The 16049-nt window shown below is 50.7% G+C and overlaps 1 protein-coding gene across 1 annotated transcript in view; it reads right to left on the bottom strand.

The window, feature by feature from the left end:
- Positions 1-246: 246 nt before the first annotated feature.
- The window catches only part of NAT8L (N-acetyltransferase 8 like), a gene marked incomplete at both ends in the record, with an annotated part of 30293 nt that continues 14490 nt past the window's right edge, over positions 247-16049 (bottom strand). The window contains one exon of the mRNA XM_082482555.1: positions 247-614. Coding sequence (XP_082338681.1) covers positions 247-614 — 368 coding nt within the window. The remainder of the gene's footprint in view (positions 615-16049) is intronic.

Genomic DNA, 16049 nt, shown 5'->3' with positions numbered 1-16049 from the left:
GCCCCGCCGGGTCGCAGGATTCCCAGCACCACCACCTACAGCATGCGAGGAAGGAGCGCTGCTCGGCCGGCTGGACGATCGAGCTGCACGGAGCAAACCAAAAGATGACATGAGGGAACAAAAACTCAACCCAAAATTGGCAAATCAACCGTGACGAGAAATAGAAGGGCAATTTATTATTTTTGAAGGGGGAAGAGGAGGGAAAAAAAAATAATTTTTTTTTCGTTTGGTTGGTTGGGTTTTTTTTTATTCTTCCCGCAGCTGCAGGCGGTAGCGGTGGTAGCGGAGCTGGAAAAACATTCTCTCCAGTAAGGAGCGCGTCATTCCCGGCAGGGCATAATGTTCGACGACACCCACGTGCTTGAACCCCAAGGACTCGTAGAGCTTGTGGGCTGCCATCTTCACGGCCGTGGTTCCCAGCACGACGGAGGAGTAGTTGTTGAGCATGGCAAACTCCAGCACTTTGCGGCCCAGGGCCTTGGCGATCCCTTTGCCACGGTAGTTGGAGTCGACGGACATGCGGAGCAGCTCCACCGTGTTGTCCTCCTCGTTGCCCCGTGCTGCCACAATCCCCACCACGTTGCCGTCCAGGACGGCGACCCAGAAGCAGGAGCCTGTGGGAGATAAAGGGGCACATGTAGCTGCCGGCCACGTTGGACAGGCAAAACGGGCAAGGCGCCCACTTGTGAACACGCCGATAAGAGCTGGGCTTGGAGTCAGAAATCACCTCTCTATCACATGTGGGGACCAATGACTTCCATAAACAAGGAACAAACTTTCTTTTCCCTTGACACTGTGAAGGGAAAGTTGTTTTCCAGAGGAAAACACGCAGGAAAGTCACTAGGGACCAAAACATGAGATTCCTAGGGACCAAGTGTTATAAAGCGCATTTCGGTGCCACCACTGACAGGTAACGATCCTCAGCTCATGGTGGCACATGATGGGTAACTTGTGACCTGCACACAGTCACGGTCTCCTGTCCCACCACTAACTTCACTGCAGTGAGTCCCAGATCCCACCCAGCCCAACACCACCCATCTTTGGCTGCTTGTTGCATCCCACCCCGAGACCCGGCAGCAGCGCAGGCAGCCCCTTGCATGCTTTGCTGCCAAACTCCTCTTCTACTAGGAGCTGCACTTTCCAGAGGCTCTCATCTCCAGGCAAAGAGGTCAGCTGCAGTGTGGGCAGCACCACACCGGGCTCATTAGCCAAGAGCTGTGGACGAGCTCTGGGCGGACCTGTGGTCTCCAAAGGGAGCAGGGGAGGCCATGCGCACCAGGGAGCCCATGGGGGGAGAGGCACATGGTGGTACACAAAGCGCCTTTGATGACCAGGGAGGGCAGATGTCGGTGAGGAGAGGGAAAGGCTGAGCCCCTTTCCCTGGTGCTGTGGCGAGAGGCAAGGAGCCAGCTCGGAGCAGGAGCCGCTGGACCAGGGCACAACGGGCCGGGCTGGGACACGGGGAGGTGGTGGAGCCTCTCTACATCTGGGAAACGTGTGCCTGCCATGGGCCAGACTCCCAGCCATGGTCCCAAGCTCTTGTTGGGGTTCATAAAGATGTTGCTTTTTGGGTGCAATGCAAGAGGAGCCCTGATGGCTCAGGTTTCCCAGAGAAGGGGGCAATGCCACCCAGCCCCGGGCACCCCAGCACTGATGTGGCTGTTTCACCTCCTCAAATCTCAGCACCTTCCCACCACTGCAAACAGTGTGCAAAGGAGCATGGAAAACACTCTGGAAGAGAGACACCGTGGGAAAGGCAATCCACTGCAGAAAAATTGCTGCAAGCCCCCAGGAGCAGATGAAGACCGTCCCTCTTCCCCAGGGACACTTTGCCCTCAGCCAGTGCCTGAAGCTTGTTCACAGCCACGACCACAAACTTGCTGGATGAACAGGGCTGGCTGCTGCACCGAGGGGAGCTGGAGAGCCGTGAGCACTGCTCCACGCACACAGGGACAGCAGGAGGACCTGGCCTCCCTGCGGCACCTTCCTGCCAGCCCCTTCTCCAATCCATGAGCCCTGGCGTGTTCCCAACCTGGCCCCATGCACGTCTGGAGATGTGAGTGCATCCTCTTCTCATGGACTTCAGGGGCTCAGTGCAGGACTTGCCTAAGACAGTTTCAAATAAAAAATCCAAACTGGGCAGCAAGATGAGAAACTAGGGTCACGGAAGCCAGCAAATCACAAACAGGGGAAAATGCCATATACACCTCCCATAAAGGACATCTCCTGTGCACAGCCAAGATCAAGCTCACCCACCCCTTTTCCCCCCCACAGTTTGGGGTGCTCATGGCCAGACCCTCCTGCCTTTGGATCTGCTCCTCCTCCTCCTCCTCTGCTGGCGTGTGCCAGGCGAGAGCATCTTGTGAGCGGGAAACACGGTGCTCAAGCAGCTCAGGCCAAAGCCATGTAATTTCAGTGAGCAAAATCAGCCCATCCTTAATTGCAGCCCGGCACCAGTCAGCTGCCAGTGCTGCTCCAGGAACGAGGATGCAACTTAACGAACAGGCTGTACTTTTGGGGGTGCAGAGGGTCAGCACTGCTGCTCTGCAGTGGGGCTGAAGGCTCCGTAGGGCAGGTGCTGCTTCAAGAGGCCAAAACAAAACCCACCTAATCAAAGCCCAGCAGCTTGAAGGACACCCAGTTGGGCTCAGGGCAAGCAGCCCGGGGTCCCAAGCGCTCTGACTGCAGCACCAGTTATGAAGCTCAAATAAAACTGGACCTCGCTGGAGAGAGGCACTGGTTATCATCCCATCCCACCTCTCATAACAGCCAACAAACATTCAAGTCGATGCAATTAGAAACTGCCATAAGTCCAGAGTATTACAGCATCACTAGGCCCTACTAAGGGGACTTAAAAACAAACAAACAAACAAACAAAAACCAACAACCTCCAAAAAAAAAACAGAGAGAGAGAGAGAGAGATATTCAAGTAACGAATTACTCAGGCCTTAACTGAAGATCTTCACAGAAAACCCTGGTGAAGGAAAAGTGTCTTGGCTTGAACCAAAAATATCAATGTTGTCAGCACAGGGCAACTGTGACCTTAGCTTGGATATTGCTTAATTAACACCCAAGAAAGCCACTATTCAATTACAGCAGCTAACGAGCAGCACTGACAGGTCCCTCACAAAGAAGGACTTTCAGTGCTCAGGAGGAACATGGCTTCACCCAGAGGAAGAGGATCCCATCACAGGAGAAACCCCTGGGGCACTGTGACCTGCCGCAGGTGGTGGCGGCCTTCTTCTTGCCCAGTGCTAAGCAGGAGGAAACCTGATTTGGGCAGCAGCTCCACCTTTAGCTTCAACCTTCCCACCGGCCCCGACCCAAACACATGGCACATCTCTGTAAGGACCTGCATTAAACAGCACGAGTGGGTGCTCAGGGGTGCACGGCACTGCTCCCCCTGCAAAACTGGGGTGGGGGGGAAATTCAGAGAGTTCTTCGTTTCTGGAGGAGAGCAAAGCACGGAGCAGCAGGAGGTGCCTCCCCGGCTGCTGCCCACAGGACAAATGCACCTTGCGACTCGGCGAAGCTATCGGAAAGAGACAGCTGAGGTCCTGTGCATTTCCCGCCAGCACAGCTCAGCTGCCGAGAAAAAGCTGGGTAGAAGTGAAGCATGGGGAACCGGCCCAGGTTCCACCCAGCACACCCGGCTCGTCCCCACCTTCAGACCGACACACATCTCCAGCGACGCTCGCTTTTGTTCCCACTGCCGGCAAGTCATTGCACTGCCGCTATCTAGGTCAACAGCTAATTTTTAAAACACCAGGACCCATCTTGACCCATTTATCATGAGCAGTTAAGACATCTCTCCTCTGCTGCCACACTGACAGTGTGGCTTGTTCCCTGGGATCTCAAAACATAATTTATTCAGACACGACCCCAGATGAAGACCTACAAGCGCCAAAACCCAGCAGCCGCTTTCCCTCTGAATACAAATGGCAGGGCTGCGAAAGCTCACTGCTCCGCAGCCTTGTTTCCGAAATGGTCCTCACGTGGCAGCTCTGCCCAGTGTCCCCCCCATCCCCAGCCTATCCATCACACCTCTGGCCACACAGCAAGCACACCATGAAATCGGGGCCACGGTGATCCTCACCCCAAATGCACAGCCACCAACATCACCTCCCGTGGCAATGCCCAAAAAGGGGCTTCACGAGTTCCCCCCAACCCAGGTTCAGGGAGCAGAGGTAGGATGCTCCCCCAGGGACGCGCTGTGTTGTCCCCAGCACCCACCTTGTCCTGAGGCAGCCCCAGAAAGTGCCACAAAGCAGCCGGAGACCAGTGCCTGCCGAGCTGGAGCCCATCCCCGTGCAGCCCATGCACAGTCCCTGTCATCCAGCCTGGTGTGCTGCAACTCCTCCTGCAGCTATCACTCAAGAGGTACCAACCTATGTTTCTCCCGGCCCTAGGCTACGCGACTGCTTCCCCCATTGCGTCCCGCATTTATTCCCAATTTTCCCTTCTTAGCGAGCACCTCTACTCTGTGCCCACCGAGCCCAATAGGCTGCTAAAGCTCACTCAGCAACACTTCCCACACTTGTAAAACAGCACGTTTCTAGTATTTTTGGGTCTTCTGCCTATTTAAAACCCAAATCTGGACATGCCCGCCTCAGCAGAGCCCACAAGGCCCTTCACGTCCCCAACCCCTCTGACCACCCTCCAGGACAGAGGCTGTACCCTCATACCCGTCCATCCCGGAGGGGACTGGCCTGGTTCAAGCAGCATGACAGCAAACCCACACTCCATGTTAGCTTTTACTTACAACTTTAAAGCTTAATTATAATGATCTTGAGTTCAACGTGAAAAGAAATAGTAACTGGCACATCTCCCAGTGTGTGTTGTGCATGCAACACTTATAATTAGCAGCAGACAGGACACATCTGCTCAAACAATGCGAGCTGTATTTGGCTCTCATTTACACCAGCACCATCAGTCCCCAAGACCTTTATGCTGCTGCCCACCCCGTGTCTGCGTCTGCTCTGAAGATCATCAGTGGCCAAATTCTTCAGCCTGCTAAAGGCACCTCAAATTTCCAAAGGTGGCTAACAAGCCCAGGAGCAGCTTTCACCTGTGGGGTTGTCAGATCCCTCCCTCCAGGGAGCTGCACCCCATTCAAAGGGGATTTGTGACCAAAAGCTCTTTTGGTGTCCCACCACATGCTGCTGACCTTGGGCAGAGACCTTCTCTCCTACAGGGGCAAACCCTCTGGTTTCAAAGCAGGAACCCTGGAAGTCTTTGGTTTGCTTTTTACCTAAACTCAACACGTTTTCAGCAGTCCTATGCAGCTGCAGTGCCTCACCATATCCATCCATCCACTCTTCCTGCAGCACTTACTCTGGAGCAGGATGGAAGCACCCTGAGAAAACCACCCTCCAAGGGTGGCGGGAGTCTCTTTCCATCTTTTCTGGACCAAAGGGATTGACTCAGAGCTTGTCTTGTTTTTGCACTTTTTCACACCTAGGATGAAATAAAATTAGCTGCATCTCACCTGCCAGTAATGAGCAACAGCCTCGCTGTTTGCAGTGCTATTAATAGCAGGAGCTGACGTTTTACTCTCTCACACCGCTATCTGAAAATAATCACTGCTGCAAAGATAAACACAGACCCTGGCGGCTACAACTCTCCCTGCCCTTCAGATACTCATCTCGTGGCAGCGTCTCTGTCTTCACTGTCATCTGCCTCCATCTTCTGGGGTCCCCTTGTCACTCATCACTACAGACATCCAAAGCCCTTCCAGCTCACCCTGCCCTAAGCTCCTCTCTTGGTTTTTGACCCTGCAAGGAAAGTCATTCCAAGGTCTGTTCTCCATGGACATCTTGCATTTAACTCTCGTTGCCCTGTGAACGCCACTCTGGATATCGGAAGTGCCTATGGGAGGCATTAGCTGTTTACAGCCAAACACCAAGCCTCTTGGCAGCACTGTCCCTTGCCTCTGCATCTGACCCGGCTCCTCCAGACTGCAAAGGTGAGGAGAAACAACCATGGAAAGCCCACCACCACCTTGCTTAGCTCTCTCCACTCCCCCAGCCCGCTGTGTCACCACACAGAACCTCAGCTTCAGGAGCTCACAGGCAAAAGCCGTAATAAGGAAGAATTTTTTTTATGATGAGGGGGATGAGACACTGGAACAGGTTTCCCAGAGAAGCTGTGAGTGCCCCATCTTTGGAAGTGTTCAAGGCCAGGTTGGACAGGGCTTTGAGCAACCTGATCTATTGAAAGATGTTCCTGCCCATGGCAGGGGGGTTGGACTAGATGATCTTTTAAAGGTCCCTTCCAATCTAAACCATTCTATGAAAACAAAAACTTGGGATGCACACATCTATGAAAAAGGCACAAAATGGCCATGATGTGTGTAACAAGGAAGATAATTTTGGGTTGTTCATGCATCACAGATTTGGTGAAGTTACCCTGGTTCCTCCAGCACCTCGGCAACAGTCAGCCTCAGAGCCCAGGTCAGCAGTGGATGGGTTTCAAGACAAGAAAGTTGAGCTCCAGAGGCTAACACCTTTCCCTGGAAAGACCCACACAAGGTATCTCCATGCCTTAACATGTCACAAGGATTCTGCCGTGTGTAAGTCCATGAGTCACAGGACACAACTTCAGATGATGTGCACACACTGGTGCAAGTTGTACATGAGGCAGGTTGCTTTGCTTGCCAACATGAGCGTCTAGGAAGGATGTCACAGTGGGATAAACAAGACCTGCAAGATGCATTGTAAGACAAGGCAAAGCCAGGGCTCCTGTATCTCTTGCCTCCTGGAAATTAAATACCTGGCATAGCAAGATGCCTGTGGTTCTATCTTCTCTTTCTCTCCTTGTCCATGGGTTGTCTGTGTCTCAGCAACGACATCTTTGCATGCTCTGGGCAACAAATTACACCAACTTACCAGTGAGTAACTCAAGCCATGTACCTGTCTACCAACCCGGACTTCACAACTGCAAAGCCTCCTGCTCCCACAGGACCATCATTTAAGATAAATTTTGCTTACCAGACACAGGAGGCATTGCTGTGATAGTGAAATTACTAAAAGAAATGCGCAGAATAACCCAGCAAGGTCAGATGTGGCTCCTCGGCTGATGGTACCGAGGGCCTGAAAGCACATGCGAAGGCAGTGTTTTTCTGCTTGAAATTTAAGGATGATTCCCAGCTTTTGAGGACCAAGAGAGTGTTCTTCTAATCCACCCACCCCTCTCCTGCAGTGCAGGCTGCCCTCGGATTCCACACACCACTGCCAGTCCCACACCCTGAGGACTTCCCCGTAGCAGTGGCACCGTGCTGGCCACTCATCCTCCACCCAAAGCACCCACTGCTCCTGCCCAAGGAGGACATCCCATGTGATTCCGCCCCAAGCTGCGCTTGCAAGCCCCCTCTCCCGCTCTCCTCCACCATCATGTGCTGCACAGCTCTCCCCCACGCAGCCAACAAGGATGGTGGGTGAAAATAAATTCATTTATTTTTGCTGCAAATTCTTCTACACCCTTCGGTGAATAAAAGGCCAGTGGGTGGATGGGTGGAAAGATTGGAGCCAAAAGCAATAGCAGAGAGTACTGCTAGAAGAGAAGAGGGGAAATGAGACATCAGCCTTCCCCACCAGCGTGAGTCCTGTGTGATTGACTATAGCAGGTTCCCTCAGCTTTCCCAAGTCCCTGAGCGCTTGAGAACCGCTACCCCAAAAACCAGAGTTTAACAGCATGCATCGCTCTGACAAAGCAAAGTTCTGTCTGCCAGGTACTTTTGAAATCCATTGTTTTCTAGTAAATTCTAGTATTTCCACAGGAGCAAGCAAATCTTTGCCACCCCAAAACATCCTGAACTCCCACTGGCGTCCTCCCCTGTGCCAGCACCCACACACCGGGGCAGTGAGGGGCTGAGCCAGGTAAAAGCTATCCCCACTTTCCACAGGGCTGGAGAGTGGACAGAGTGGCTTTTCCATAGCCACCACTGACCCGCTGGTGCTAATTTTCCGTGGGTGGGATTGCATCCCTGCGGGAAGGAGTTTTCCTTGGAAGCTCAGCACAGGTCAAGCATGGAAACCTTGCTTGCCCAGAGGCAGGCCAGTCTTTTCCCTCTTTCTTCAAGGGTGGCACAGCTATCTCCTGCAGCCAGGCTCTTATTCACTCTTTGAAGATTATTCGTGGAACATAATTTCCAGACAGACGTGCAACTTCTCAAGGCAATGTCCCTTCAAGCACGAACTGTGATTTTTTCAGTTGTGCTTTAGCGTGTCAGAGCCATGCAAGAGTCAGCAGTTCCCCTCCCGGCTCGATGCTGTGCTGGGTGACATCCTCCGAGCATCACCCAGATGAGGGGACCAGTGGAGCCGCTCAGCAGCTACCGCCGCTGCTGGGTACCCACCAGGCAAAGAGCAGCTCCCCTGTGTGCTTACAGCAGAGCCAGGAAAGCATCCGAGGAGTGGTCACCATGAGAAAAGGAAGCAGGTATGAAGAGAAACTCTGCCCAGGCTAGGTGTGAGCTCTGGGAGGGGATGGAGGCTGCCCACGGGCCCAGTGTGTGTCTTCAGGGCTTTGCTGGGAGGAGCAGCATGGTGTACAGGGCAAACCTCCCTCTCCAGCTGAGACTCTCCTCAAAGCTGCTAGGAAGGGGCAAGAGGAGGGAAAAAACCTTAAACACTGCCCCCTGCCTTGAAATCAGCCCTGTGCTTCCCGTAGGACAGGACCTGCAATTCCCTGTGTCCCTCACTCTTAATATACCTACATAAAAGCTTGCCAAAAATGACAGGCTTGCTAATCCTAGAGATCCGGATGCCCCCAAACTGCGACCCGCTGACGTACAGCCCAGCACAACACTGCCACACGGAAATACCAGGAGAGGGGAAATGCAACACACTGTCGCATCACAAAGCTTTAAATATTTGCCCTTGGAGCCACTTGTTCAGCACCCAGTGCCATCTTTCAGTGTGACTTTGGCCAGAGCAGAGGCCCTTTCTGCCAAGCAGGGGTGGTCCGAGCAAAGCGGTACAGAGGCAGCCGGGGGGTGTCCCGCTCTGCACACAGCGCTGTGTAATTATTACTTATTCATAGATAACAGAGTAAAAAGCCCCAAAGTTCAATGTCTCGCCTCTCCTCCTGCCAGTGATATTTATACATGTTGCTTTAAGCAAGACAGGCCGTGTGTGGCAGCAAACGGACAGTCCCCAACCCAAAGCCGGCTGTGCCATGGCTGTCTGTTGCTGATGCCGTTTAAAATCCCTGCCCTTTCATCCCGCCTGGGTTCTGAAGGGGGAGCAGAGGGGCTCAGCACTTGAGGCAACTTTCCCCTCTTCCTTCCCCTCCATCCTCGGTGAAACGCGGGTCAGACCAGCCGCGTTACATCGGTGTCACGGGAGAAAGGAGGCTCTGCTGTGGAGCACACGGCTGCCGTGATGAGAAAGCTGCCGGCGGGAAGAGTTCGGGGCACAGACGTGGCACATCGGCTGCCATCCAGCCATGGAGAGGGGCGGTTTGGGCACAGGGACTAACCAAGGACAGGTCACAGCTGTACCTGCTACTGGCTGCAAGTGCTCAGCTAGCTGGGATGGGGAGGGATTTATTTCTGAGTTTATGAGGCATATTATTATGCTGTTATCTCTCCTTACCTCCATCTTTCCCCTGTCTTGAGTTTCTCTCTCTTCTGCCTTTCTAGTTCCCCTTGGCTTCAAGCAGGGCTGCATAACAGCTCCCGCAACTTCTGCTAATAACTCTACACTTGACTTCAGTCAAAAGGGGTTCCTGGAGGGCTCCTACAAAATAATGGCATTTCAGAGTAGTTTGTGGCCATGGAAACTGGGTGAGATGTGAGAGACCCTGACTCTGACACTCCTGACACCTGTGAGCAGCCCTCTACACCAGACAAGGCCCAGGCACAGGGGAGCAAAAAATGTCAGGGACACACAAGAATTATTCACGCATGAAATTAGAAATGCTGTGGGACCCCTTCCTTCCCATAAATAACTCCACATAACCTACCTCCACAGGATTCATTGCCCTGTTATAAATAATTCCCTGCTGGAAGAGCACAGGGCAGTGCATCTATATGCCGAGGGTGAGTGACACCCCTTGATTCATGGGGCATCTGGGCACCAGGCAATGAGATCACCTACAGAGTGTGAACAGAGATGGATGGTTTGGTCCCCAGCAACCAGCTCAGCTACTTCCCCATCTACCTTCTTTTCCATCCTTGCTGGCTTTCACCTTTGTTGTTGTTATCCAGGGCTGAAGCTACTTGCAACCATCTCGAAGCTCAGGCAAAGCATCCAAAGCTGAAATCAGCAGGGGATCTGTGGGATGACAGTGACAGCCAGCATTCAACCTGCAACATGGCCACAGTTGCGGTTCCATGCACCTTCACTACCAGAAACACCGTGACCATGACCCACAACAGCGACAGGTCTCAAATCGCCCCAGGAGACAGGAATTCAGAGGTGGCCTCCGCAGCTGATAAATCCAAGCATAAAATGAGACACAGGGCATGAAGGGGTTTTGCACTGTGGGCAACAGCTGGCCTAAACATCTGCAAACCCAAAAGCGTATTCAGATTCATACTGGTATATGCTGTAATGTGCCACTGCTGATAAAACCTGGAGCAGCAGCACATGCTGCACAGGTGCCGGTCCCACAGGGAGGTTTTGCCTCAGTCCGGCTTTACCCACACCTGGGGGCAGAAAGTTTGGGGGGGGTTGCAATTTAGAATAACAGTGCAAGAGCCGACTTTCATCAGTGCCTACTCCACACTTCCTGATCAAGCCGGTCCATGCTCAAGAGCACCCAGCTACTTTATCACAGGTATTCCATTTTGGGGCGTCAAAGTCCCTGGAAAACCCCAAAGATGTTGACAGCTAGCTAGAGTTTACTTTCACTCTGATACTTTGACTGGAGAAGGGAAAAACACATTCTACAGCAAACAGACTGCAGAATATAACCAGGTTTGGTCCTAAACAGCATCTCCTGCTGTCATTGCTGGGGACGTAACCCAGCAGGCAGTCCTAATCTTCTTAAAACCTTTGCTTTAAACCTCACCCTGTTTCTCTGAAACATCTATGTGACAGCTCTTACGCACGCACCTTACTGCTGTAAAACTTCAGGAGGACCCAGCCTGAACCTCTGGAGCAACGCAAGCTGTTAGTGGCCATACCCCATGTCAGCACTTCACAGGCTGATTTTTCAAACAGGCTTCGGTCCCACGGGGCCCAGAGTGTCTCCGTGCGTGACAGCACCAGGGGAGCTCAGCAAGACCCTGGGAAGCGCTCGACACATCTCAGGAACAGGCTTTTGATGAGACAGCTAGAAATCCAGGCGATGCCGGAGACAGGGTAAAGACATCCAGCACACTTCAGAGGGTGCTATATTAAGAAGTGCAACAGCAGGACTTTAAAAATCTTGTATCTAGCTCTTTTTGCTGGCCGTGATGCACCTTGAAAAGCAAAGACTGTAATAAAGTCAACGTATAACAACCGTTCAAGAAAAAGCTGCAGAAGCAGTTATGTGGGATTAGAAGTACCCTGGTTATCAGGGCATGTTTAGCCTGGTCCATTCCTCTGCTCTCCGCTATTGAAAAGATGGCCAAGCTACAGAGAAAGGAGAGACAAAACCACCGATTTAGCAACGGAGGTCTACCTGCTGGGTCATCAAGAGAAAGCACAGTTTGAGAAACCAGGCATTGTCCAGGGTTTTTGCATGTGAGCAATTGTTATTGATAAGCAAAGAATTAAATAGCTTAAAGGAGCGGATAAAGACTAGAATATGCGATTTTGGCCCGGCATTGTCCTCAGGACTAACTGGATGGAGAGTCCCAGCTCAATGGAGCTGGCTCAGCAGAACAGACTGGTCCGCACAAATGAACAAAGCCAGAAAAAGAGTATTTAAAGTACTTTCAGAGTAGATGTTCCCTATGCATCCAAAATCCAAACTAAGCCTATCAACTGCAGAGTCAGACCTTAAGTAAACCAATGCTTTAGAATTTAGACTGTTTTTTAGTTAGAAGTTTGAAGGAAAAAAGAAATCATGCCCTTTTGCCAGCTTTGCTAGCCTGTGTCCTCCCAGCAACTGCTCCAAAATACTGATGTTACAATTAGCTCCTCCTTGGTTAAATTAGTTTACAAGATAAAATGTGTTGCTGGTTGCTTTTTAAGCCAGGTCCTTAAAAGGACATTGTTAAGGCTTGGTCTCCATCTTCTGCATCAATCTTTCGCTATATGGTTTTATTACTTTCAGAAAGGTACTGAACTTACATTATAGCACTTTCCACTTCCAAATACTGAAAAAATGGAAAATCTACAATTATTGGACGTTTCAGAATTCATTAGTTTCCGGCGGACTTTTACTTCATATGCATTACTGTAAAAAGGCACTGAGCAATAATTATCAGATGACTTTGTTTTAGCTTAGCAGTTGGCCAAGCCGTAAATCATATGGGGAAAATGGATAGAATTGATCTTATTTTCGCCATCCATCATTACTCGTCTGGTCTAAATTTAGGCAAGCCTCCGTTTAGTTCAGTAGAAGTGCCTATATCTACACAGGTATTGCACCAAATGCTTCACAGCAAAGGGAGAAACTAATGTAACATTTACTTAAGGTTAAACAATAAATGCAATTCTGGGCTCTACAAGGACTTCCACAGAGTTTTATGCTGCTCTAACCGAGGTCAACAACCTTTAAGGTGAGTCACCCTCCGGGAGAGCCCCTCTTCTGCAAATGACCATAGCAAAAGCCTACACAGCTCCCTGTACACAGCTACTTTTAGCCAGGAACAAGGTAGGCAAAATGGATTGCACCCAAGATGTAGGTTCAAACTTAGGGCATGACATCACGATGCACTAGGACAGAATAACCCATCTATGCCTGCCAGCTCTTTAAATCAGAGTCAAAAACAAGGCTGAGAGGTGCTTCCCCTGCCTTACAGCCAGATCACCTGCCTATAGCGAAAAGCAAAACCATATGCATATTTAAAAAGCGACAGACAAAAAAACCCCAAAACACATACCCAGAACAGGACTACATTGCTTATGTTACTTTCAGGGGTACCAAGGACGGCAGAGCTGGGAATAGGTCACCCCCAGCAGGTAAACAACCCCGTTTTATAACATATAATCCCAACACACAGGATGGGAGTCCCCAAGTGCTGCTGTAGATGCTGACTGGTTCTGCAAACACACCCAAATCTACGTCTGTAAGGCAAAGAAGTGACAGAAAAGGGTAACTGCACAACACTCAGTTGTATGTCATGTAAAGGATGCATATATTCAGCCAAAGCATGGGGCACGGCATCTTTCAGTGGTTCTGAACATGTTTTTTTCCCCCCCCTTAGCACATTCCTGCTGCCCTCAAAACCTCTGAATAAGGACTTCACTACCACAGCAGCTGACGAGCAGTAATGACGAGTAGCAGTTAGCAGTATTTACGGTGCAGAAACACTGACCAGGAGGCAAAAGCTCCTCCGCTTTCCTTCCTGGGGCATAGCAGGAATTGATGGACAAGGACTGCACTTCACCAAATGCTGCACGGCAAAGAGAAGGTTCCTAAAACTAACAATAAATACAACTCTGCTGCACTCAAAACCTTTCTGTAGATGAATTGAGTTTCACAAGAATCCTACCTTGTTGCTAACACAACGAATCAAACCTCCCCGACCTCTAACTTTCCATTGTATTAATAATCTACAGGAGTGAAACAGCAGTCACAAGGAGTTATATTTTCTCTGAAACCACAGTGAAGGATTCATTACTCAACTTGGAGGAAGACAGGGGAAATAAAGAAAATGTTCAGGGCATAGATTTGGTACAAACTACAGGCTGAAGTCAGTTGGTACATAGAATCACAGAATAGTTTGAGTTGGAAGGGACCTTTAAAGGCCATCTAGCCCAAACCCCCTGCAATGCACAGGGACATCTTCAACTACATCAGGTTGCTCAGAGCCCCATCCAACCTGACCTTGAATGTTTCCAGGGTTGAGGCATCTACCACCTCTCTGGACAACCTGTTCCAGTGTTTCACCACCCTCATTGAAAAAAATTTATTCCTTCTATCTAGTCTGAATCTACCCTCCTTTAGTTTAAAACCATTACCCCTTGTCCTATTGCAACAGGCCCTGCTAAATAGTTTGTCCCTATCTTTGTTATAAGCCACCTTTAAGCACTGAAAGGCCATAAACATAGCAATCCATGGCTTGAGGTCTTTGAGCCTCTTGCAAGCAATAAGTATTTTTTCCTGTTTCTAGCACAGCAGCTTGAAATGATGCTGCCCTTACACAAGCACACCCTTCCCAGAGCTCAAGCATCCAACAAGGATGCCAGTTATAATCAGCTGGGACCAACTCACCCCATCGTATCACAGCATGTGAAAAGTCACCATCTGCCACACAGAGATGAGCCCCCAAAATCCATTGCAATGGACTGGGAAAAGCTCAAGAGGCATGGAGTGAGGGTGGCACTGAAGCACAGCTCACTACCTTGGACCTCCCTGGCCACTTGCCAAGGGTGCTTCTTTGGGCGTTTCTCACCAACGCCCCGTTTCTCACCAACTTTTTCAGGACCAACCCTGTCTGACTTGTTCATATGAGCCCCTCAACCAACGGGTCAAACATATTCCCCTAACTTCCGGGTAAGGAGTTGATGACTAAATAACAGGGGAACTGAAATGATAATAAAGCTGGTAAGGAGAATCAGGCTTGGGTCAACCAACCAAAGCCACAGCCTCTCTGCCCTGCCACCATCGAGGTGGCACACTGTCTCTGAGGAGATGCTCACCCTGGCATGGAAGGTGATTAGAAAATTAAAAAAAGCAATTTCCACCTGCAGCATGCCAAGAAACAAGGCCTTTCCCTTGGAAAGGGGATCTGCCATGCCTTTCCGACATTCAAGGCTAGAGGTAGGACAGGACTGATGCTCCAGTTTGTAGCAAACGCAACTCCTGACCCATATAAATAAATGAATAAATAACTATCAAACCTCTCTGGAAGAAAACCTTCCTAGTATGCCCTAAGTGCTTTAAATACCATCACCTTTTAAACACCAGAGGCCTTCCTCCAGCAATGACTCTTCCTCTACAACATACCAACCAGCCTATCCTCTTCTGGAAGAGCAGGGAAAAAGGCGCTTCCACACACCTTCCCACACCTCCAACCCAACCCTCAGCCAAGCAACACGGTGGGTGGTGACTCCTCTAGTCAGGTAGAAACAGCAGACAGGTGTACCGCTACGTTCCCATCCTGCTGCGCTTGGAAAGCCTGGCTGCAGGAGATGCTGAGCCCGTCCTGAGATGGTGTCTGCGGGTCCTCAGCCCTTCCGAGGCAACCAGACTGTTGTGTCAGCCAGGACTCCCAGGACACTACTGCAATGGGCGCTCTCTCCTTGAAAATCAACATGGGCTTTTTTCCAGCAGGAGAAGCCTATGAAAGCAACCTACTGCCCTTCAGGTACCACCTCCCCATGCCCATCCCACTGCAGGCTCCCACTGTAAATCAACACCTTTCTTGCCCGCAGCCCTCTTACTTTTCCATATTTGCTGTATTTAATCCCTGAAGGGCTGTTGTATTTACACCGAATTGAGCCAAACTAAGCCCTGGTGTGCGGTTGCTCCAGTGTGCCCCAGCTGCGTATGCCAACTTCCCCCACTCGCTCGCTCTGTTGGAGCCCTACACAGCAACAAGGGTGAACACTGGGTCAAGACTTCACTTCCTTCTATCACCTAAGAAATGAGAACGAAAGTCCACTACAAAGCCTCGGTATTGTCTCCTTTCACCCACCATGCTGCAGAACCCACCAAGACCTCCTGCGCAGCGTGAGCCCCCATCACCACACCCCGCTTCAATTTTTAACTCTCAGCAAACCAGTGGCAATGCCCCATATAAAGTCAGAGCACTGCCACGGTGCAGAAAGACACCTCACTTTTGTTAAAAACAATGTGTTTCTACGTCTCTCATCCGGTATATCTAGGCCAATGTGCCTTGGGTGTAATTCCACTGAACTCCACTACTCCAGACTGAAATGAGCACATGTATTTAACGTGGCAGCAAAAGAAAATTCTACATCCATAAATACATGAACATCTGT

Source organism: Vanellus vanellus (assembly GCF_965231255.1).
Source record: "Vanellus vanellus genome assembly, chromosome: 4".
In the NCBI taxonomy this organism is placed as follows: domain Eukaryota; kingdom Metazoa; phylum Chordata; class Aves; order Charadriiformes; family Charadriidae; genus Vanellus; species Vanellus vanellus.
The sequence above is the reverse complement of the archived record's forward strand: the minus strand, read 5'-3'. Positions and strand labels throughout refer to the sequence as shown.